The sequence below is a fragment of the Sprattus sprattus genome, assembly GCF_963457725.1.
Source record: "Sprattus sprattus genome assembly, chromosome: 6".
Taxonomy (NCBI): Eukaryota; Metazoa; Chordata; class Actinopteri; order Clupeiformes; family Clupeidae; genus Sprattus; species Sprattus sprattus.
In genome coordinates, this window is record NC_137925.1 from 28,788,575 (window position 1) to 28,814,839 (window position 26,265).

Below are 26,265 nucleotides of genomic sequence, written 5' to 3' on the forward strand. Positions count from 1 at the left end.
TGGAATCTATCGTTAATTCAACTCAAGCGTTGGTTGGTCATCTGTCCATCATCGTATAAAGACCGCCCTGACAATTTGATTGGTCCGGCAGAATTCTGCCTTCTGATAATCTCTCCCCAACGGCACAGAGCCAGACCGAACTTCCCAACCTCAAATTTTGTGGGCGGGGTTCGATCTGGTATCCAGGCTAATTTAAACTACGAACTTTAATTAAATCCTGACTTTTTTCCTCCAAATGTTGTATTTGACTGCTGGTGTCTTTTTTAATTTGATCAATATATGTATTTATATATATTTATATATTGTTTTTGTTTAGGGCTACGGGATGGCCCTAAATTATGTCACCTTTCAAGAAGGGCAGAAGGATGTCGCACAGGGCCAGAGTGGCATGGAAGGACTACAAGAGGGAGCAGGTTGGACCGAGTTTAGATAATGAAACATTACATTGCTACAGTATAGTACTTTATCTGCATTTTTAGTCTCAAATTTGAACCAGCATGGGTCTGATGGCACAGACCGTCCTGGTATTTATTCAAAAAGCACAGCTAGCTTGATAGAATTGGTAAGGTGTCGATGTCCTCCTCAGTCCATGACAAACTCAACCCAAGCTTGACAGGATGTCTGCAGTATTATTTAATAGTCTTCGATTGACATCCGACATTCTGTGACATTTGACACTCTTCTGACGTTGTGAGTTAGAATCTTGTTCAAAGAATGATGTCCTGGGGGGCACTGTGGCGCAAACAGTAGCCCCTACCACATTCGGGTTTGACGCCCGTGGAGGACACAGGTTCGAATCCTGCCCGTTGTCATTTCTCCCTCTCATCCCCTCCTCTTATCCCTCTCATTTCCTGTCCCACTCTTCACTAATCTGTCAATTAAAGGCATAAAAACAAAAGAATAATATCCTAATTCATATATTTGTGTAGGTCACATGGAGACACATGCTTGCAGTGAACCTCCAGATGGCAGTTCATCAGATGATGACTTGGTAAATATCATTGTCTCGTTCAGATGTCAAATGTATCTCTGGCTGTATATGCAGTGCTGTCTCAACCTTTCAACCTTTTACAAGTGTAAATGTTGTTTTATTTTCTACCAGAAGAGAACAGGAGTATCCCCTGAAATACTGCCTGAAGATCAACTTTCCAGAGACAGTGGTATTTATTTGAAAAACAACAAATAATAATAACAATAATGCATATTTCAGAGTTCAAAGCTCTCGGTCCACAGTGGCTCATGACTAAAACCCAAAACTCTGAGGCACTCTGAGATTCTTTTGAATAAAAAGTGCGTTAAAAATAAAATGAATTTTTATTATTATTACTTATGTGTTATGTATTATTATGTATTATTATTACTATTATTCTACTATTATCATTATTATTATTATTAATAATAATAATGATGTATTATTATTATTGTTAGTGCCATTTTCATATTGTTGTTCAAATTTAGACATTATATAATTTAGATATTTATTGATTGCTAATTATAGTGATAGCATATTTGTATTTATAGTTTACATTTCAGTTTAAAATATGTTTAGTGCTCATGCATTGCATTGTTTGAATAATCAGAGGTTGCATTGTTTGGAATAACCAGAGGTGAGCTGCGAGCTCACGCATCAATGTATCAATTGTTTGTTTTTGATGTATCAACTGTCTCTTTGTTGCAGAATGTTGTCAGAATTTCAGTAAAAGACAGAGCGAACACAGTTTTCTACCGTTGTTGAAATACAGTACACACGTAGACTCGTTTTCTTTCCGTCTAAGAGTGGTTACTTAAGGAATATGATAAGAACTACATACTGACCAAAAGAAGGGAACTTTTAGCCACTACATTAAGTAGAAAACTGTTGCCGAAGGCGAGAGAGGATCATCGTAAGCCATGGAAAGCTGCGTTGCCCTGGACACCAGTTGATGAAGGAAGCTAGCCAGCTGAAGCATTAGCGGTGATTACAACTGCAGCCGACCGGATTTCCAGACGACTTCTATGATGATGGATGAGTACCCAAAGAACCATTGAATGAACTGATAAGCCTATTTAAAGATCTTGCTGGCGAAATAAGGATGATTATGTCATTGTAATCAACGTAGCCAAGTAACGTTGTGAAGTAAAAAAGGAAAACATATTAGAACTTTCAAGACGTGCTACTTGCCGTTCGCCACACAGGACATTTGAGAAAAGTGCTATTGCTAGCTTGTCATATAAGCCCATAAGAAGCTCGAGTTTGTTTCTGAAAATTAAGACAGCCCTGGAATCTTTCTCTGGAAAGCATTTACATGTTTTGAGGTGAAAGGACTGTTAAACCGGATTTCAGAAGTTTGCAAGAGCTTGCTATAAGAGACTTGTCTAACATTAGTAGCCAATTTAAAATGTCTGATTTGGATGAAACCAGGATGGAAGGCAATGTGGAGCTAGACCGAAAAAGAAAGATCAAGTTGACCACAAAGGCCCTACAACAGAAATGTGATGAACAAATGAAACTTAGGAAACATATATTAGCACGCCTTGTCTCCAAAGCAGAGGAAATTGAAAACCTCATGATAAATGATTCTAATGCACTTTTAGTGGAAAAGATTCATCTCAGTGATAACTCCAAATTTCTGAATGATTTTATTGAAGTGAATAATACAGTTAGTGAACTGTTATCAGACGAAGAAAGGAAAGCTGATCAGCAGTATTGGAGTGAGCCAAACTTTATGAAGTATGAGAACTTTTTGACTAATATAGAGCTTTGGATAATAGAAGCAAGACGGCACGCCAACCCCGCTTACGAACAGGCTGCTTCTGAATATGTGACTCCCAAAGACTGGCGCAACGACACAGCAAGGTGAGTCTGCCGTTGAATATATGGATCCAGACGACAGTGCCTCAGCCGTATATGAAAAATACAGTTCAGTCACTGTACGCAGTGTAAGCAGTAGACATTCAAAGTCATCCACAGTGTCATCTACTGCTTCATCTGTGCGTAGAAAAGAGGAAGCTAACCGCGCAGCCCTACTCGCACGCGCAGCCACACTTAAGAAGAAACAGGCACTGAGTTTGGAAGAGGCTCAAATGAATGCCAAGCAGATGCAGATGGAGGCTCAAATGAAAGCCAAGCAGATTCAGTTGAAGGCTCAAATGGAGGAACTAGATGTCGAGACTGCTATCGCAGATTCAACAGCAAAGCTACAAGTTTTTGAAGAGTATGATAACATGGACAACGACGGAATGAATTCCTACCGCTTCAAGAACATGCCTACAGCAGCAACCATCGAACATCATGCTCCAGATGTCAGACCAAACTTGACCAGCAGTCTTCGAGTTAGCCAATACAACAGTGCTTCTCACTTTCCAACTACACACCAGTCTTATGTGCAAGTAAAGGATAAAAACAACAACAACAAATTCGTAAGTACAAATTCCAATGGAACGCAGATTGAACTTGGCGAAGTGATATTGAAACAGAAGGATACCACAGAGATGATAGTCACACAACAGAGACTAGCCAACTTACCTCAACGAGAAGTCCCTGTATTCAGTGGCGATCCTTTTGAGTTCCTGCCATTCTTGAAGGCTTTTTAGCACATCATCCACAGCTGTACAGACAACGATGAAGACCACTCATACTATCTAGAGCAATTCACCAGCTGTGAACCAAGAGAACTTGTGAGAAGTTGCCAACACATGAGCGCACAACAAGGCTACAATGAAGCGAGAAGGCTCTTGACCTATCACTATGGCAACGAGTACAAAATAGCTGCAGCCTATGTTGACAAGGCTCTCAAATGGCCTCAAGTCAAAGCAGAAGATGCCAAATCACTTCACAGCTTCTCCATCTTTCCCACCGGATGTAACAATGTCATGAAGAACATGGAATACCTCGAGGAGGTGAACAGCCCAAGCAACCTTCGGATCGTCCTCTCAAAGTTGCCTTTCAGACTTTGTGAAAGATGGAGAGTCATAGCTTTCGACATACAAGAAAGGGAAGGAAGAAGAGCAAAGTTCTCTGATCTAGCAACGTACATCAACCGACAAGCTAGGATAGCTTCAGACCCACTGTTCGGTGATGTAAACGAGTACTCCAAAGCGAAAGAAAAAGGCAGGTCAAGCTTTAACTCTGCCCAGGGAGGCGGTCTGAAAAGAACCACTGGCTGTGCTACGAGTGTTAAGCAAGACGAAGGGGATGCCTCAGAACCAAGGAAGTACAAGCAGGCAAGCAACGCGTTTCAAGAGCCATGCCTGTACTGTAACAACAGACACACCCTGAGCGCATGTTACAAGATAAGAAGTTTGCCAAACAAAGAGAGAGTTGAGTTCATTAAAGGTAAAGGACTTTGTTTCGGGTGTCTGACCCAAGGGCACATGGCAAAAGACTGTAACAAGAGAGCCACATGTGAAATCTGCAGCAAGAAACACCCAAGCCTGCATCCTGTCTATCGTGCCTGTGCGCATCAAATCCAAGAGGAGCAACACAACAATAGAGACGTATGCCTTCATGGACTCAAGAAGTTGCTACGTTTTGCTCCGAAAGGTTGATGAGACAGCTTGGCGTCCATGGCAAGAAGACTCAATTGCTGCTCCGTACTATGGGCCAGGAGAAGCCTGTGTCCTGCTATGTGCTCTCAGATCTGGAAGTGTGCGGTCTGACAGAGAAAAAGTACATAAGCCTGCCAGATGTCTACACCCACACAGATATACCTGTAACTAAGGACAACGTTCCCGTTGAGAAGGAATTAGAAAGATGGCCGTATCTGTGTAAAGAAGTACGGTTACCACAGATCGACGCAGATGTCGACATACTCATTGGAATGAACGCTCATTCTGCGATGGAGCCGTGGAAAATAATCCACAGCCAAGATGACGGGCCTTACACAGTAAAGACGACTCTCGGGTGGGTCGTTAATGGCCCTCTAAACGATCACAACAAGTCAAGACAATTCAAGTCAAGTCACTGCAGTCAAAGGGCATCAGTCAACACAATCTCAGTCAGAAATGTCACAAGAAGACGTTCAGTTCATGAAGTCTGTGACCAAGACAATCAAGAAAGTCAATGGGCACTACAGCATTGGGATGCCTCTCAGAAACAAAAATGTAGTGATGCCAAACAACAGATGTGGTGCCGAGCAACGGGCATCTATCCTGAAAAGGAAACTCGCTAAGAACTCCAGCTTCCACGATGACAACAAGACCTTCATGTCAGACCTGCTGAACAAGGCTACGCAGTGAAAGTTCCTGAAGACGAGCGCAATCGCAACGATGGCAGAGTATGGTACGTTCCCCATCACGGCGTGATCCATCCACAAAAGGGAAAGCTGCGGGTTGTTTTTGATTGTGCCGCTTCGTTTCAGGGGAAGTCACTGAACGAGGAACTGTTAAAATGCCCGGACCTCACTAATGTTCTGGTTGGAGTCTTGACGAGGTTTCGACATGAACACATTGCACTCATCTCTGACATTGAAGCGATGTATCATCAAGTAAGAGTTCCTGATGAGGACTCTGATCTTCTACGATTCCTCTGGTGGCCACAGGGAGATCTGAGCCAGCCTCCGCGTGAGTACAAGATGGTTGTCCATTTGTTCGGAGCCAAGTCAAGCCCGAGCTGCGCCAACTACGCTCTAAGACGGACTGCAGAGGATGGAAAAGACAGGTCAGCACCTGAAGCAGTGGCTACAGTCCTAGAGCAATTCTATGGCGATGACTGCCTGGTCTCGACGTCCAACGAGAAGAAGGCCACAGCTTTGACAAAGGACCTCATTGCACTGTGTGAGATTGGAGGACTCCGCTTCACTAAGTGGTCAAGCAACAGCCGCAAAGTTCTGTCATCACTTCCCAAACAATAGTGAGCAAAGGAGATCAAGAATCTAGACCTGGACAAGGATGAACTACCCATGGAAAAGGGCCCTTGGAGTGGACTGGTGCAAAGAATCAGATTCCTTCAAGTTCCGGATCCATGTGAAGAGCATGCCCATCACCAGACGGGGTATCCTCTCGGCCGTAAGCTCTATATACGACCCCCTTGGATTCCTGTCACCGTTCATTCTTCTAGCGAAGACCATCGTCCAGAGTCTCTGTGAAATGAAACTTACCTGGGATGAAGAAATTCCAAAAGACGTGGCAAACAGATGGTTCGCCTGGCTGTCTGATCTGAGCCAGTTTACCAGCTTTTCTGTCAGAAGGTGCATCAAGCCAGAGGGATTTGGTCCAGTGATGTCAGCACAGCTGCACCATTTCTCTGACGCTAGCGAGAAGGGCTATGGCGTTGTCACCTACCTCCGCATCGAGAACAGCCACGGTCAAGTCCACTGCTCATTTCTTGTAGGAAAATCCCGAGCGACGCCGCTTAAACCAGTTACTATTCCACGCCTTGGGTTAACCGCGGCTACCATTGCGGTGAAAATGGATAAGCTCATGAAGCAAGAGCTTCGGATGGACCTCAAAGAGTCTGTGCTATGGACAGACAGCACCACCGTCCTCTGGTACATCGACAACGACGGCGCTCGTTTCAAAACATTCGTAGCAAACAGAGTATCAACAATCAGAGAGAACACAAGGCCAGCACAGTGGAAGTATGTCAACACGGCTTCTAACCCAGCTGACTATGCGTCAAGAGGAATGACGGCAGAGCACTTCATGAAGTGTCAGAGCTGGATTGAAGGTCCTGAATTCCTAGTCAAGAGTGAGTCTCACTGGCCTGTCCTATCAGAGTTCTCAAGAGAGATGAGTGAAGACGACACTGAAGTGAAACGTACGATCAATGTGAACATCATCAAGACAATAGATTCAAGCACAGACCCTCTCTTCAAGCTGATTCACCACTACTCCGACTGGCACAGCCTAAAGAAGGCGGTGGCCTGGATGTTGAGGCTGAAGGAGCTGTTTCAAAGTCTGTGCGAAACAAGGAAGAACCGACAGTCTCAAGTCTAGTCTTCAGAAAGTCCAGATGCTAAAATCAAGACAGTTAAAAACCACATGCAGAAATGGAAATCTACCCTGAAAGGAACCCATTTGACTGTCAAGGATGTCAGAAGAGCAGAAACTGTGATCATTCAGTTCAGCCAAAGTCAAACCTTCCATGAGGAGCTTCGCGCTCTGCAGAAAGGTGAAAAGATCAAGAGAAGCAGCTCTATCGTGAAGCTGGATCCCTTCCTTCAAGATGGAGTTCTCCGGGTTGGTGGAAGATTGCACCATGCAGCCTTGCCAGAACACACAAAGCATCCATTTATCCTGGCCAAGGATCACCACATCACGACCTTGATCATCAGGAACACTCATAAGGAAATCGGACATGGAGGAAGAAACCATACCCTTGCTCAGCTGAGACAAAGGGTCTGGATATGTAAAGGAAATGCAGCGGTGAGAAGTGTGCTTTCAAAGTGTGTCAAATGCCGGAAGAGTCAAGCTGCTGTGAGTGAACAGAAATTGGCGAATCTACCACTTGATCTTCTACTGCCTGACCATCCACCATTCACTAACGTTGGTGTAGACTTTTTCGGCCCCTTTGAAGTAAAGCGTGGACGAGTGCAAGTAAAGCGTTATGGAGTCTTGTTTACTTGCCTTACAGTCAGAGCAGTCCACATAGAAATCGCACACTCTCTCGACACCGACTCATGCATAAACGCAGTGAGGCGTTTCATAGCCAGAAGAGGACAAGTCGAAGTGATGAGATCCGATAACGGAACGAATCTGGTAGCTACAGAACACGAGATCCGCCGGGCGATGAAAGAATGGAACCAGTCCCAGATCTCTGAGGCTCTACTGCAAAGAGGAGTCACTTGGATCTTCAACCCGCCTGCTGGGTCTCACCACAGTGGTGTCTGGGAGCGACAGATAAGAACAGTACGGAAGATACTTACCAACCTTCTGAAGCTTCAATCACTCAACGACAAATGTCTGCAAACCGTGATGTGTGAAGTAGAAGCAGTGATCAACAGCAGACCCCTTACCAAGTCATCTGATGATGTGGACGACCTCGAGCCACCGACGCCGAATTATCTTCTCCTTTTCAAGGGAAAACCAGCACTCCCTCCTGGCGTGTTTCAGAAGGAGGATCTATACACCAAACGAAGATGGAGGCAAGTGCAGTATATCTCCGACATCTTCTGGAAGCGTTGGTCTAGAGAATACTTGCCCCTCCTGCAAGAAAGGCAGAAGTGGCTGGAGAAGAAGAGGAATGTGAAAGAGGGAGACGTCGTACTCATCGTGGATGAGAGGGCTCCAAGAGGGTCCTGGTTAATGGGAAAAGTGGAGAAGACAATCCCAGATGCCAAAGGGTTTGTCCGCCGGGTCCTTGTAAAAACGAAGGCCGACACTTTAGAGAGACCCATTAATAAGCTGTGTCTCCTGCTCGAGATGGAAGAATCTTAGAATGTAGAAATGTATTTAGTTTTAGTTAGGTAATTGTCATCCCCATGATGAGCAATTAGGGGCCGGAATGTTAGTGCCATTTTCATATTGTTGTTCAAATTTAGACATTATATAATTTAGATTAATATTTATTGATTGTTAATTATAGTGATAGCATATTTGTATTTATAGTTTACATTTCAGTTTAAAATATGTTTAGTGCTCATGCATTGCATTGTTTGAATAATCAGAGGTTGCATTGTTTGGAATAACCAGAGGTGAGCTGTGACGTAGCGAGCTCACGCATCAATGTATCAATTGTTAGTTTTTGATATATCAACTGTCACTTTGTTGCACTTGTCAGAATGTTGTCAGAATTTCAGTAGAAGACAGAGCGAACACAGTTTTCTACCATTGTTGAAATACAGTACACGCGTAGACTCTAGAACTACATACTGACCAAAAGAAGGGAACTTTTAGCCACTACAATTATTATTATAATTATTAGTATTATTAATTATTATCATTATTAATAATTATGTATTATTATTAATTATTATCATTATTAATAATTATGTATTATTATTATTATTATTATTATTATTATTATTATGTATTGTTATTATTATTATTATTATTATAAACTGTGGTCTCTCCTCCAGCCTCCTGGTGCCAGGCGTCCCTGTCCAAGTCTCTCCAGCGGGCGGAGGCCCTCCTGCGGACCCGCTTGAACCCTAGCCTGCGCTGGCTGCTCAGGCAGAAGGAGGAGGATGGCGGCTGGGACTGTGAGAACGAGAACACGTTTGTGACGTGCCAGAACCTGTCATCCCGCTCCTCTGCTCGTCTACAAGGCATCGAGCAGACCGTGTCGAGCCTGAGCACACAGTACCAGATTCTGTGGGACAGTGGGAGACCTCTTCAGCCGCACGGCTGTGTCAAGGGACTGTCATCTCCTAGCAACGGTGATGCTTACTACCACTCGCAGGCGTCCGCCTTTGGCCAGCACTATGGGCAGCTGCAGGGGCTACTGGAGGAGCGGGCCAAGCTCATCTTCCTGCATGAGTATTCCATGCGCTTGCGTGTGGCTCACTGCTTCGTGAACAAGCTCTCTGTGTTGCTGGACCATGAAAGGCTATTATTGGTGGGGAGCATAACACAGGGAGGGGATAAGTCAAGCTCTATGTGGAACTTGGGGCTACGAGCGCTATGCCAAGAGCTGAGAGTGCATCTGAGCCACTGGGAGGAGCTGCGTGCCAAAGCCCACTCCAACGTCTACCTGAGGAGGATCCTGTTCTGGTGGAAGGAGACCATGAGCACCATGTGCCAGACGCTTAGACTTCTGGGTCTCCAGGCGTTGTTCCTGATGGAGCACTGCATCCACACTGCCCTGTGTGTCCTTGCCGCTGAACGCTTCATCCATGTGCCAAGAGAAGCCTTAGAGGACCTGCTGGCCTCCATACAGGTCTTCAACCACACTGTTCAGGAGGAGGCCCTGCACAACGCAGCAGCTTGGAGGAAACACGTCATTCTGCTCTCAGACTGGCCTCACTTAAGTGGTCGATTGCCTAGAATGGGTCCAGAACCCAGGACCTTCAGCGTATTCCAACTGATGAAGATCTTGGCTGAGCAGCGAGGGCAGCTCGTGGCTGAGCAGCTATACCTCTGGGCCTCTCATCAGAGTGACCTCATCACCGCCTCTGTCCTGGCTGCAGGAAGCTCAGGCTTTGATTGGTCACATTCAGAAAGCTCAGGCTCTGATTGGACACATCCAGAAAGCTCAGGCTTCGATTGGTCACATCCAGAAAGCTCAGGCTTTGATTGGTCACATCCAGAGCAGATTCTATCGATGCTCTCGAGCCGGGCTTTAGGACATGGTCCCACTGGGTCTCAAGCCAGAGTAGACAATTTTAATTTGTGTCTTAACAAGGCCACACAAGGTCTCCAACCTTGTGCTTACTGCACAGATTCTCCCTTTAGGTTTTTTGTTCATAGAGATTGTGAGTGTTTAGAGATCCTGTTCCAGGCTTTAGTCTCATCCACTGACTTGCTGTTGCCATCCAAGCCTGGTCATATTGTAGACCCTACGGAAGCCCTCTTGGACAAACTTCATTGTGTGAGAGAGCTACAGCCAAGGCCTATCTGTGAAAAGCAAAAATCGGTTCATTGGAGAGACCTGATCAAGTCAGACTTATGTGTGGAACTGTGCAGGCAGTACCAGGAGATGCTGTGGCTGGAGTTCAGCAACGTTGTAATAAGATGCTTATTTTATAAGGGACATCACAACGTCAGCGGACATCACAACGTCAGCGGACATCACAACGTCAGCGGGAGTATGATCCACTGGAGGGGTCACATGATGTCTCTGTTAGTCATGTGGCTCACCCGGGGCTTCAGAGGAGGTAATGATGTCTCTGTTAGTCATGTGGCTCACCCGGGGCTTCAGAGGAGGTAATGATGTCTGTTAGTCATGTGGCTCACCCGGGGCTCCAGAGGAGGTACTGCACAAGATAATCATAATAATAATGAATGTATCGCCACTGCAGCCATGCGTCATATGGTGTATGGGCACTGCAGCCATAGATCATATAGTGTATGGGAGACTAGCGCACTGAAGCCACTGCAGCCATGCGTCATATGCAGGGCTCGAAATTGGCACCCGCCAAGCGCCAATGGCGTGTAGATTTTTGGGCTGGCGACTAAATTGTCTCTGATGCTCCGCCACTTGGCGAGTGACATTGCGGAGCAAATCTCCCGACTATTGCGGCCTTCATGGTTAAAAATAGCTTGCAATGCCAACACGAGCAGTGGGAGAAGGGAAAGGGTAACATAAAGTTCTTAGAATTTTAATACAACAATAACAATTTGCGCGCAAATACAATGTTCTAATATTTTGCCAGCGAATACAAAGTTCTAATACTCTGCCAGCGAATACAAAGGTTTATATTTTGAGCGTGAATCAAAAGTTGAAACCGACTTAGTTGACCACACGCAAGTTAACGCAGATAAACGAAAGCTAAAATAATGTGCCGATTCATTGCCGTTGCATCACCTCCAGCAAAGGTGCAGAGAACATCTAGGGAGGAAGAAACAACAGCCACAACCGCAGCTACAGCTACACCAATGGCATGTTGCAGTAGGTGGCTCATTGCGAATAATGGAGAGCCACGGCAGTGGCTGAAATACGTTGACTGTGGTAGTATAAGCGTAGAAGAAGAGCAATGGCTGAATAAGCTTATCCCCGCTTATACAGCGCGTGTTGCAGCTGTCACCAGCAAATTGGGCAATATTGGTTGATTTAAATCCATTCTGAGAGTGATCAACAATGATATTAAAATCATAGGTAAATATTGTTTATATCAAACAATGTCAGAGTAGGTCTGAAATGGCAGGTTTAATTTTGGCTGGTAAAAAATATGATTGGCTGGTAAATATTTTCATCTACCAGCCATGTTGGCTGGTAAGCCAAAAAGTTAATTTCGAGCCCTGGTCATATGGTGTATGGGCACTGCAGCAATAGATCATATGGTGTATGGGCACTGCAGCATTAGATCATATGGTGTATGGGCACTGCAGCAATAGATCATATGGTGTATGGGCACTGCAGCAATAGATCATATGGTGTATGGGCACTGCAGCAATAGATCATATGGTGTATGGGCACTGCAGCATTAGATCATATGGTGTATGGGCACTGCAGCAATAGATCATATGGTGTATGGGCACTGCAGCATTAGATCATATGGTGTATGGGCACTGCAGCCACTGCAGCCATGAGTCATATGGTGTATGAGCACTGCAGCCACTGCAGTAACAAACTGACATCCGACCAAATTGAATATCAAAATAGTTTAATATGGTCCTCTTTGGCCTTTTCATGCTGTCTGAAGAAAACAATAGAAGAGCCAATTTTTATGCTTAACACTATTGCAGGGGTCTTCAACAGGGGGTCCGCGGAGGTACTGCAGGGGGGTCGCGAAATCTTTGGTTGATAAGACATTTTTTTTTATATATTTCTAAAAAAAAACAAAAATTCAACCAATTTTTTTTTTCACAAATTAAATGTCTTCCGAATCAGGATTGTATTTACTCCCTTTGAATTTTAATTAACATAAATCCAACATATTGTAGCGAACGTATAAATTGATCGAGAAGACGTTATCTTTCAGTCCAATCGATACATTCAGCTACACACAGGAGCCTTCTCAAGCTGGGCACAGGTTCACTCACAACACCTTTCATGCAAATACGACAATCAGATCGCGTTTCTGCTCAAGTCTAAAGAGCGCGAAGATCAAAAATAAAAGCGGACCAAACTCCATAGCTGGTCTTGTTTGTACCTATAAATTGTTAGTTTGACAATTTTTTGCTTAGATTTAAAAAAAAAAATAATAAAGACAAAAAGACACTGTACAAGGTCAAAAAACGTTAATTGTAACTGAAAAATAAGTCTGAGAGGATTTGCGAGGTGTATGAGCCCCCTAGTTAATGTTAGCATGCTACTACCTACAATCTTAACAACTTGCTAGCGGTGTGATTGGTTTGTTGACCTGTCAATCTCACTATAACATCTATGTTGTCAACACAACTCCATGCACCAGACTCCTCCTACGTCATCCGTTGGATCGTGTCAGTCAGGAGTTATTGAAAAGAAGATACATCTCACTAATGTGGGAGGATGTGTACCATCGACAGATGCTTGAGGATTCACTGTCCCTTTTTTATGTATGATGAAAAAAAAAACATACATATCTGTGAATTATTTTAATAAGTTGTTACTAATTGTTAGCTCAGAGTTGTTTGCAAGATGTATGTTTATAAATGGCAGTGGCACGGCCACCCTGTACCTTTCATGTTGTTTAATGTTAAATTAAATTCAATGTTAAAAAATGTTAAGTTAAATTCGTTGTTCAAAAATGTTAGGTTAAATTCAATGTTAAAAAATAAAAATGTTAATGAATATATTAACCTTTGTATTATTTGAATAGCTTAGTATTGAATACACAATAACAGGGTAGCTATGTTAATTTGGCACTAGGCCCAGTATATTATAAACAAAATGTTATGCAATTTATATAGTAGGGGGTCCCTGCTCATCTCGCCATCAGTTTGGGGGTCCCTGGCCTGAAAAACGTTGAAGACCCCTGCACTATTGTATATATTACCTGTTTAACCTAGCCTGGTTTATCTTATATATTACCTGTTTAACCTAGCCTGGTTTATCCTATATATTACCTGTTGAACCTAGTGTGGTTTATTTTATATATTACCTGTTGAACCTAGTGTGGTTTATTTTATATATTACCTGTTGAACCTAGTGTGGTTTATCTAAACACTGTTGTATACATTACCGGTTTAACCCAATCTGGTTTATCTTTCAGATTTCATCCCGGCTGAATGTGTTGACGTGCTGAAGGGCTTCTGTTCACAGATTCTCTATAACACTGCCTGCATGCACTGGGACGAGGGTAAGATCAATCTTAGACTCGACTCAAAGAAAATGATTGGTGAGGGAAGGGGTTAGTCTACCTGTTTATGTCCAGTTCCTACAGTCTGATTGGTGAGGGGAGGGGTTAGTCTACCTGTTTATGACTACAGTACAGTTCCTATGGGGTTGGCAAGTCGATGCGTCACCAAGACCAAAATCGTCACTTCCGGATCCATCGCTAGCAATTTTAACATAGTAAACGTCAACATCGAACAGTTACATCAGTTTTCTAGTCGACACCCACATATTTTAGCTAATGTTTCTCCTCACCTCCACCTCATATTCTTTTTTCTTCATTGAAGCCTGAACTTTCCCTTTCAAGCTGCCACCTGTCATAACATTCACACTCACAAATCTGTTTGAAATTGTAGCGTGGCTAACGTTAGCACAAACAGCACTGGGTCCTTTTTGTTAGTCGCACTTTCATGGAGTTCATTGAATGAGATATAAAGGTCTGATCGACTTACTTTAAAATGTAGATGAATCCTCGTGGTCTCGTCTTTTCAACGAGGTGTTCCTTGCCTTCGTAACCTTAGCAGGCGTTTTACAATCCAACCGTAAATATTGGCTTTAACATTACAGTATACATTGGCAGCTGAGGATTTGGATCCGTGACGTCACACTTGCCAACCCCATAGTCTGATTGGTGAGGGGAGGGGTTAGTCTACAGTTCCTACAGTCTGAATGGTGAGGGGAGGGGTTAGTCTACCTGTTTATGTCTACAGTTCCTACAGTCTGATTGGTGAGGGCTTAGTCTACCTGTTTATGTCTACAGTTCAGTTCCTACAGTCTGATTGGTGAGGGGAGGGGTTAGTCTACAGTTCCTACAGTCTGATTGGTGGGGGGAGGGGTTAGTCTACCTGTTTATGTCTACAGTTCCTACAGTCTGATTGGTGAGGGCTTAGTCTACCTGTTTATGTCTACAGTTCAGTTCCTACAGTCTGATTGGTGAGGGGAGGGGTTAGTCTACGGGTTTATGTCTGATTGGTGAGCGGAGGGGTTAGTCTACAGTTCCTACAGTCTGATTGGTGAGGGGAGGGGTTAGTCTACAGTTCCTACAGTCTGATTGATGAGGGGTTAGTCTACCTGTTTATGTCTGCAGTTCCTACAGTCTGATTGAACACTTAACCAAATGTGGTACATGCAGTGTTGGGAAAGTTCACTTTCTACATGAACTAGTCCAGTTCATAGTTCACAAATTTTAAAATGAACTAGTTCAGTTCATAGTTCATAATTCAAAATTTTGAACTAAGTTCACAGCTCCAAAAAATGAACTAGTTCAGTTATTTTTTTCACTGTGTTGCGAGCTATAATTTGTCTAAATATCTATATGTCTGCAATACTGCTCATGGCCACTACGCAACTTCGGCGCTCTCACACTTGCCAGGCATAGACAGAATAGAAATCTCACGCAGCGATTGGATACAGGACTGTTAATGGTGTAACTTTCGTTTAATGAACGCGTTCAGGTAAAACACTGGGTCCATGTTGTGGATTCAGACATTGGGTGTGCCATCCTCAACGGCGCCTCTTCATCCATTGTGTTGATTATTTTGCAGCTCTGTAACAGTGTGAGAATTGGTACTGGTGGTAGTTCTGATAATTACACACTTGCAATGAACTGGACAAGAGTTTCATAAGCAGCCAGTGCAAAAATCATATATGTCAATGCTTAAAATGAAGAGGCTACACACAATTTCAACAAACTATCCACCTTTTGAGTTCTGCATGCAAAAGTAACCTTGAGTGATTGCTCAGGGTAGCTGTGGCTTAGAAATGACACTTTCTGCAATTTAGTTAAAAGAATCGCAGTGACTGCAGATTTGGTTTCATTCTAAATCAGTTGCGTGAAAGTAAGAAAAACCTTTTCCATCGTAACCGTCTAAATCCCCTCCCGTTGTGTTCCAGTGATCTGTGATGCACTAGGGTTTAGTCTGAAGGACAGGTGCCTCCCTGGGGATGAGTCCAGGACCTCCTTGGTCAGAACCGCCACAACAGACCGACTGGTCCAGCTCTTCACTCCCCTTCTCACCATACTGCAACACCTGAAGAGCAATCTACCACCAGGTAACTCCACATCTGTCATCTACCACCAGGTAACTCCACATCTGTCAAGTCTGAGAGTTGTGTTTTGCTTTACACGCAGCACCCTTTTTTACCGCTCACACACAGCACCCTTTTTTACCGCTCACACACAGCACCCTCTCTTACCGCTCACACACAGCACCCTCTCTTACACACACAGCACCCTCTCTTACCGCTCACACACAGCACCCTCTCTTACACACACAGCACCCTCTCTTACACACACAGCACCCTCTCTTACACACACAGCACCCTCTCTTACACACACAGCACCCTCTCTTACCGTTCACACACAGCACCCTCTCTTACACACACAGCACCCTCTCTTACACACACAGCACCCTCTCTTACACACACAGCACCCTCCCTTACCGCTCACACACAGCACCCTCTCTTACACACACAGCACCCTCTCTTTCACACGCAGCACCCTCTCTTACCGCTCACACACAGCACCCTCTCTTACCACTCACACAAAGCACCCTCTCTTACACACACAGCACCCTCTCTTACCGCTCACAAAAAGCACCCTCTCTTACACACACAGCACCCTCTTTTACACACACAGCACCCTCTCTCTTACACACACCCAGCAGCCTCTCTTACACACACAGCACCCTCTCTTACACACACAGCACCCTCTTTCACACGCAGCACCCTCTCTTACCGCTCACACACAGCACCCTCTCTTACACACACAGCACCCTCTCTTACACACACAGCACCCTCTCTTACCGCTCACACACAGCACCCTCTCTTACACACACAGCACCCTCTCTTACACACACAGCACCCTCTCTTTCACACGCAGCACCCTCTCTTACCGCTCACACACAGCACCCTCTCTTACACACACAGCACCCTCCCTTACCGCTCACACACAGCACCCTCTCTTACACACACAGCACCCTCTCTTACACACACAGCACCCTCTCTTACCGCTCACACACAGCACCCTCTCTTACACACACAGCACCCTCTCTTACACACACAGCACCTTCTCTTACCTCTCACACACAGCACCCTCCCTTACCGCTCACACACAGCACCCTCTCTTACACACACAGCACCCTCTCTTACACACACAGCACCCTCTCTTACCGCTCACACAGCACCCTCTCTTACCGCTCACAAAAAGCACCCTCTCTTACACACACAGCACCCTCTCTTACCGCTCACACACAGCACCCTCTCTTACACACACAGCACCCTCTCTTACCGCTCACAAAAAGCACCCTCTCTTACACACACAGCACCCTCTCTTACACACACAGCACCCTCTCTTACCGCTCACACACAGCACCCTCTCTTACACACACAGCACCCTCTCTTACACACACAGCACCCTCTCTTACCGCTCACACACAGCACCCTCTCTTACACACACAGCACCCTCTCTTACACACACAGCACCCTCTCTTACCGCTCACACACAGCACCCTCTCTTACCGTTCACACACAGCACCCTCTCTTACACACACAGCACCCTCTCTTACACACACAGCACCCTCTCTTACACACACAGCACCCTCCCTTACCGCTCACACACAGCACCCTCTCTTACACACACAGCACCCTCTCTTACACACACAGCACCCTCTCTTTCACACGCAGCACCCTCTCTTACCGCTCACACACAGCACCCTCTCTTACCACTCACACAAAGCACCCTCTCTTACACACACAGCACCCTCTCTTACACACACAGCACCCTCTCTTACCGCTCACACACAGCACCCTCTCTTACACACACAGCACCCTCTCTCTTACACACACCCAGCAGCCTCTCTTACACACACAGCACCCTCTTTCACACGCAGCACCCTCTCTTACCGCTCACACACAGCACCCTCTCTTACACACACAGCACCCTCTCTTACACACACAGCACCCTCTCTTACACACACAGCACCCTCTCTTTCACACGCAGCACCCTCTCTTACCGCTCACACACAGCACCCTCTCTTACACACACAGCACCCTCTCTTACACACACAGCACCCTCTCTTTCACACGCAGCACCCTCTCTTACCGCTCACACACAGCACCCTCTCTTACACACACAGCACCCTCTCTTACACACACAGCACCCTCTCTTACCGCTCACACACAGCACCCTCTCTTACACACACAGCACCCTCTCTTACACACACAGCACCTTCTCTTACCTCTCACACACAGCACCCTCCCTTACCGCTCACACACAGCACCCTCTCTTACACACACAGCACCCTCTCTTACACACACAGCACCCTCTCTTACCGCTCACACACAGCACCCTCTCTTACACACACAGCACCCTCTCTTACCGCTCACACAGCACCCTCTCTTACCGCTCACAAAAAAGCACCCTCTCTTACACACACAGCACCCTCTCTTACCGCTCACACACAGCACCCTCTCTTACACACACAGCACCCTCTCTTACCGCTCACACACAGCACCCTCTCTTACACACACAGCACCCTCCCTTACCGCTCACACACAGCACCCTCTCTTACACACACAGCACCCTCTCTTACACACACAGCACCCTCTCTTACCGCTCACACACAGCACCCTCTCTTACACACACAGCACCCTCTCTTACACACACAGCACCTTCTCTTACCTCTCACACACAGCACCCTCCCTTACCGCTCACACACAGCACCCTCTCTTACACACACAGCACCCTCTCTTACACACACAGCACCCTCTCTTACCGCTCACACACAGCACCCTCTCTTACACACACAGCACCCTCTCTTACCGCTCACACAGCACCCTCTCTTACCGCTCACAAAAAAGCACCCTCTCTTACACACACAGCACCCTCTCTTACCGCTCACACACAGCACCCTCTCTTACACACACAGCACCCTCTCTTACCGCTCACAAAAAGCACCCTCTCTTACACACACAGCACCCTCTCTTACACACACAGCACCCTCTCTTACCGCTCACACACAGCACCCTCTCTTACACACACAGCACCCTCTCTTACACACACAGCACCCTCTCTTACCGCTCACACACAGCACCCTCTCTTACACACACAGCACCCTCTCTTACACACACAGCACCCTCTCTTACCGCTCACACACAGCACCCTCTCTTACCGCTCACACACAGCACCCTCTCTTACCGCTCACACACAGCACCCTCTCTTACACACACAGCACCCTCTCTTACACACACAGCACCCTCTCTTACCGCTCACACACAGCACCCTCTCTTACCGCTCACACACAGCACCATCTCTTACCTCTCACACACAGCACCCTCTCTTACACACACAGCACCCTCTCTTACACACACAGCACCCTCTCTTACCGCTCACACACAGCACCCTCTCTTACCGCTCACACACAGCACCCTCTCTTACCGCTCACACACAGCACCCTCTCTTACCGCTCACACACAGCACCTTCTCTTACCTCTCACACACAGCACCCTCTCTTACACACACAGCACCCTCTCTTACCGCTCACACACAGCACCCTCTCTTACACACACAGCACCCTCTCTTACCGCTCACACAGCACCCTCTCTTACCGCTCACACACAGCACCCTCTCTTACACACACAGCACCCTCTCTTACACACACAGCACCCTCTCTTACACACACAGCACCCTCTCTTACCGCTCACACACAGCACCCTCTCTTACACACACAGCACCCTCTCTTACACACACAGCACCCTCTCTTACACACACAGCACCCTCTCTTACCGCTCACACACAGCACCCTCTCTTACACACACAGCACCCTCTCTTACCGCTCACAAAAAGCACCCTCTCTTACACACACAGCACCCTCTCTTACACACACAGCACCCTCTCTTACCGCTCACACACAGCACCCTCTCTTACCGCTCACACACAGCACCCTCTCTTACCGCTCACACACAGCACCCTCTCTTACACACACAGCACCCTCTCTTACACACACAGCACCCTCTCTTACCGCTCACACACAGCACCCTCTCTTACCGCTCACACACAGCACCATCTCTTACCTCTCACACACAGCACCCTCTCTTACACACACAGCACCCTCTCTTACACACACAGCACCCTCTCTTACCGCTCACACACAGCACCCTCTCTTACCGCTCACACACAGCACCCTCTCTTACCGCTCACACACAGCACCCTCTCTTACCGCTCACACACAGCACCTTCTCTTACCTCTCACACACAGCACCCTCTCTTACACACACAGCACCCTCTCTTACCGCTCACACACAGCACCCTCTCTTACACACACAGCACCCTCTCTTACACACACAGCACCCTCTCTTACACACACAGCACCCTCTCTTACCGCTCACACACAGCACCCTCTCTTACACACACAGCACCCTCTCTTACCGCTCACACACAGCACCTTCTCTTACCTCTCACACACATCAGATACTAGATAACTTCTCGCTAAAATGCAGGCACAGAAATTCTCCACCACTGGATTTTTAATTCAGCTTCACTTTAAACTTTTTGAATCTGAACAAATTTGAGGTCCAGATCTTCATCACCTCCAGCCACAGTCTGAGATACTGGTATCAAAAAATATCCTGGTAGTTTGGCGTCATAAGCTTGATTCGGGAGATTGCTCAAGCAAACACCATTGTAAAGCTGCTTCTCTTAGCGCTTTTGAGATATCTAAATGTAAAATAGCTGAATTTGGCCTAAAGTGCATTGAATTACGATTGCGGGCTGCTCCTTCGGTGAAGTACAGTGATTGTACTTCCCCATGATGTCATGCTTTTAAAGGCACCAAGTGCAACTTTATGTAAACATTCAATGAAAAATAAGCATTCAATTTCTAGTCTTTTTTACACGTAGTAAGTTTCAATAACTCCATACCATTACATATCGACATTCAAGGAGCAAAGATGAGACGTCGTTGTGTGGTGAGAACTGATAGAAAATCGTAAACAACAACAATCGCCGGTGGGGAGAAGCCATTTTTCCATTGACTGGAAGCCTGCTTTATTTATTGTAGGTTACAAAAAATAAAGAAAATGGCGGCGATTGTTGTTGTTATCGATTTTCTATCAGTTCTCACCACACAACGACGTGTCATCTTTGCTGCTTGAATGTCGGTATGTAATGGTATGGAGTTATTGAAACTTACTACGTGTAAAAAAGACTAGAAATTTAATGTTTATTTTTAAGCCTCGAAAGTTGCACTGGGTGCCTTTAAAAACTGTTGCTGTTTTGTTTCCCCTGAACAAGGTAATGATGCCAGAGTAGCTCAGCTGCAGCTCCTCGGCGCCCTCTGCAGGTCGGTCGCCACAGTGCAGTCCACCACCTTCTGGGTCATGAGCAAGGCGTACCAGTTCCTCTCCTCCTGGTACCTCAACAAGTTCCTCCTCGTCACCCAAGGAGACCTGGTGGTAGGGGCGATTGTTTTAATACTCTGACAAAAAAAGATGCGCATCAAGCTATTTATCTGTTCCTTATCAGGCAATAACGTGTGTAACTAAGCTTCTCTTTACTGGCAGGTCCTCCAGGCCTCGTTGAAAAGACTCTCACAGGAAGTAGAGGGTTTAAACAGCAGAGGAGGTCATCCTGTCATTTCAACACTGAAGGGACAGTTCACTCGAGGAGTAGCTGACTTACAGGTGACCCTCAGGAAATAGGCAATCTACTTAGTGATCCAGATTTAATACCTTTATACATTAGATACACATATACATGTATACATTAGATACACGTATACATATATACTAGTGTTGTCAAACTATTAAAATATTTAATCGCGATTAACCGCATTTTTGTCATAGTTAACTCAAAATGAATCGCGATTTATTGCAATTTTGTATCTATTCTAAATGTCCCTTCAATAATTTTTTTCCATCATTTGTATTTTATTTTTCCATCATTTGTATTTTATTTGAATGCTCTTATCAACATGGAAAAGTGGATTGGCTTGCTTTATGCAATGTTTTCTTTTATTGAAAAACAACATTGCCAAACAGGGCGGTACAAAATAAAATTATAAAGTGCATATTTCAGATAACAAGGACTCAGCCTATAGTGCAGTTAATCCATGGCTTAATATTTTCTTTTTTTCAAGTTTGCTGCGAACATAGAAGTCAGGTCTCTTATTTAAAAAACAATGAACCGTAACAGTAAGGTTACCAATAAAAGGTAAGCCTACTTCTTCTGTGCTTTCAGCCAGCTGCCTGTTGACATTTTCAGACATCAGTGAAGCTCGCTTCTTTTGCACAACACAACTTTTAAAGGTAAACTTCCTATTCAGAAGCTTTTTATCATCCATTTTGCCGTATCGCGCTCACCATTCACTCAAACGTAACGTTAGCCTACTACACAGTTTGCAAGTTTATTTTAACATGTGTTAATCGCGCGATAAAACAATGTACAGCGTTAAAATGGGTTTGCGTTAACACCGTTAATAACGCGTTAAACTGACAGCACTAATTCAATTCACATACACTTATATATTTATAAATAAGATACACGTATGCATTAGTACATACATGTATACATTTATACATACACGTATACATTTATACATTGGATCCACGTTTGCATTTATACATACACTTATAAATGTATAAATTAGATACACGTTTACATTTACAGGGTTCCCGCGGGTCCTTAAAAAGTCTTATAACACGGGTAGATGAAATCAAGCATTCTGAGAGTGAGTCACGGAGTGTGCTTTAATCAGCGATAAAGTAACTGTACGACCTGTAAACATTTACCTGAGCGTTCCATATCAGTGCGCACTCAAAAAAAAAATCAAACCAAGATGGCGGCGTGATGGGAGCCTGTTAGTGGGAAATATTTTATGTGAATTAAGCTATCTACACGACTTTTGATACGTCTACATTGACTCGGTTAGTTGTTTATGTGCTACACGAATGTTGCATAGTATTGTACAGTATGTCTTAACTTAAGCTCTCGAATATTAATTGTAGGTTGCTGCTTATGCTTAGACCAAAAATTAATTGAAATATATAGTAGCTAGCTAGCCTCGCTGCTCATAAGTATAACGTTGCTCTCACACGCCTCCCTCAGGCAGAGTTAGTGGCGATATCCAAACCAATATAAACAAATATTAACAAAGTTGACAGTGTCCCATTGTCGTTTTTGTAATTTTAATTGCAAATTTATAAAATGAGCAATGTGAATGAATAAAATGGTGCGAGATCAATGTCGATCTCCTAGCTAATCATCGACAAACTTTTGGTTCTAGGCTAACAGACGTGAAGTTCCCAATGCTGTAGCAACAGCCACACAAAGGGGGACTATTTTCTGTAGGCTACTGAAATGCGATACACAACGTTTGGTGGTTACACCTTTTTTGTGCTGAAAGGCAGCTTACTATTTATGATTTAATTGTACCTAATATGTATAATGTCGCTGGCAAACATGTTAAAAAAGCAATAAGGTACTCGAGTCAGTACTATATCGTCAATAATGTACTTGTTTGAGGGTTTGCCGGACCTCCACTGCGCGTCGGGCCTAACAACACCCTCGAACAAGTACATAATTGACGATACAGTACTGCCTCTCGAACCTTATTGCTTAATTAAAATGTCTTAAATAAAAATTTGGGTAATTAAGGTCTTAAGTTGACTTAAATTTCACGTAAAGTTGCTGTAGGTATTATTTTTTTTGCCGGTGCGCTTAATGACTATGAGAAAGCACAGTGGCGCATCGTAAAACATCTAATAGTTGATTGATTTAGTATTGTGTGAAATGAGTTTCCCCAATTTAATAGCTGTTTACGGTACGTCGGCTATAGACGCTGACGTCAGGCTGCATGTCGCCATTATGCGGTTGTCGATGTGAGGTTCAAAAGGCAAAGAAGATGAGGAAGTGCAAATTTAACGACAAGTGGATGGAAGATGATGCATTTAGGAGGTGGTTTGCGCCGGCTGAAAACAACAATCAGTACGTTTACATGTAGCATAAACCCGACATTGGCTTAAGTCCGGCATCTCTATCCATGGAGGGCAACTGCTTTGTCTCACGGTACATGGCAGTGACATCTAGATCTTGGCCGCGTCAGTTCAAATCAAATGTGGAATGTTTACAAGCGGGCATCTGCTACCGTTGATTATACAGTAAATAAGTTGTGAAATGAAACAAAAACCCATCACAGTTAAAGTTGTATTAGTATTGATTCACCTCGATATGAATGGATTACATGACTTAACAAGTGGTGGAAAAGTAATATGAAAATATTTGTTCAGTGAATTACAATATTCTGTCCAAAACAGTCGCAGTCAACGTTTTTCTAATGTCAACACATTGGTAGAGCCAGGCTACCACATAACTATTGTTGTAGCAAATTTACAACTGTTTCCAAAAACTTAGAGATAATATTCCATCAGAGTCAGAAGTCCGGAGTCCGATAAACTGAAGTTTTATTCAATCCTGCAGACAGATCATCCAAATATGAGAGTGGGGGTCCCTGGGCAAACTCTGAATCTAACGTGGGAATCCATACCAGCGACGCGATCAAATTCCATCGCTTCCATCGCTTTGAGTGGGCGTGTACTTTCTCTGAAATGTCTGGCCGCTGCCGGTGAAATATCGCTCCTCATTTGCATAAGTTTGAGCATGTTGCTCAGATCGCTGGTCTACGTCACAATGGAGCTGGCTCCAGTTGAAATGCATGGGGTCGCCCAGATCGCGTCGCCCAGATCGCTTGTGTGGATTCGCACCGTAAGACCCAATGCATTGTCTTTTTATACTCATAATTCGTCAGTTTATGCAAGTCATGGACATCACCTTATCTAAAAATGACCCAATCAGAATATTCCCTCATACTTTCACATATTTTATCCACATTTCTAGCCACTCAGAATATTCTCGCTCACCTGTTGTGAGGGGACTTTTGCTTTTGGGGAAGAAAGATCTCCTGCCAATTTTCTTGGTTATCACATGTTGAAAGGCTATGTCGGCCTTGAAAGGCCTCATCAAGTGTGTGCATTTGTATGGTTGTGTGCGTATGCGTGTGATTGTGTTGAAAGGCAGTGGGCCGTTCTAGCAGCTTGAACTTCTTTTTCTGAAACCAATTGAGAGTTTCCTTGGCTGTGTGCTTGGGGTCATTGTCTTGCTAAAATGTCCACCCTCGTTTCATCTTCATCATCCTGGTAGATGGCAGCAGATTTGTGTCAAGAATGTCTCGGTACATTTTTCCATCCATTCTTCCTTCAATTATGTGGAGTTTGCCAGTGCCGTATGCTGAAAAGCAGCCCCACACCATGATGTTCCCCCCTCCAAACTTCACTGTTGGTATGGTGTTCTTAGGGTGATGTGCAGTGCCATTTCTCCTCCAAACATGGTGTGTATTATGGCACCCAAAAAGTTCAATTTTGCTCTCATCTCACCAGACGATATTTTCCCAGTATTTCACTGGCTTTTCCAAATGTTGTGCAGCCAACTTTAGACGAGCTTCAACATGCCTTTTTTTCAGCAATGGAGTCTTGCGTGGTGAGCGTGCATACAGGCCATGGCGGTTGAGTGCATTACCCACTGTTTTCTTTGAAACAATTGTACCTGCTAACTCCAAATCTTTCTGAAGCTCGCCACAAGTGGTCCTTGGCTCTTGGACAACTCTTCTGATAATTTGTTTCACTCCTCTGTCAGAAATCTTGCGAGGAGCACCTGGTCGCATCAAATTTATGGTGACATGATGATCTTTCCACTTCCGTATTATGGCCCCAACAGTGCTCACTGGAACATTCAGAAGCTTAGAAATGCGTCTGTATCCAATGCCATCAGAATGTTTTGCAACAATTAGCTTGCGAAGGTCTTGAGAGAGCTCTTTGCTTTCACCCATGATGAGATGTTACTTGTGTGACACCTTGGTAATGATACACCTTTTTGTAGGCCATTAGTTGGGACTGAACCAGCTGATATTAATTTGCACTGACAAAGGGCTGGATTGCTTACTAATTACTGATAGATTTCAGCTGTCTTGGCTTTCCATGCCTTTTTGCACCTCCCTTGCTTCATGTGTTCAATACTTTTTCCCTGTGTCATTTCACATTATTACACATAACTTACGTTCTGAACTTATTTGGTTTGATTTCTTTGCATATATGGATTACTTGGGTTGTTACCAACATCTGGTGAAATTTTCATGTGAAAAGCACCTTTGGAAATATATTTACTGAGAAAAATGGTGACGTGTTCAATACTTATTTTACCCGCTGTACCTCCCTAACGAATTCAGACAATTCTTTGTTAATCAATTACGGCATAATTGCCCCCGCTAGTCAAGCGAAAAGTGTCCGATTAAAAGTGCACCAACTGGCTATTCCCGGGTGGTGGAATAGCCCATTGTAACGAGCACCTTGAGCCTGCCATCTGCCCCCGCTCGCCAAACGAA

General features: G+C 44.7%; 1 protein-coding gene across 2 annotated transcripts in view; it reads left to right on the forward strand.

Annotated features, from left to right (window-relative positions):
- The window catches only part of ccdc142 (coiled-coil domain containing 142), a 36,426-nt gene that overhangs the window by 2,265 nt on the left and 7,896 nt on the right, over positions 1-26,265 (forward strand). For both annotated transcript variants that reach the window (XM_080841265.1, XM_080841266.1), the window contains exons 2-9: positions 317-413; positions 930-991; positions 1,103-1,160; positions 8,997-10,733; positions 13,713-13,799; positions 15,728-15,886; positions 21,126-21,286; positions 21,395-21,514. In XM_080841265.1, the coding sequence (XP_080697391.1) occupies positions 326-413; positions 930-991; positions 1,103-1,160; positions 8,997-10,733; positions 13,713-13,799; positions 15,728-15,886; positions 21,126-21,286; positions 21,395-21,514 (2,472 nt within the window). In that variant the 5' untranslated portion in view covers positions 317-325. The remainder of the gene's footprint in view (positions 1-316; positions 414-929; positions 992-1,102; positions 1,161-8,996; positions 10,734-13,712; positions 13,800-15,727; positions 15,887-21,125; positions 21,287-21,394; positions 21,515-26,265) is intronic.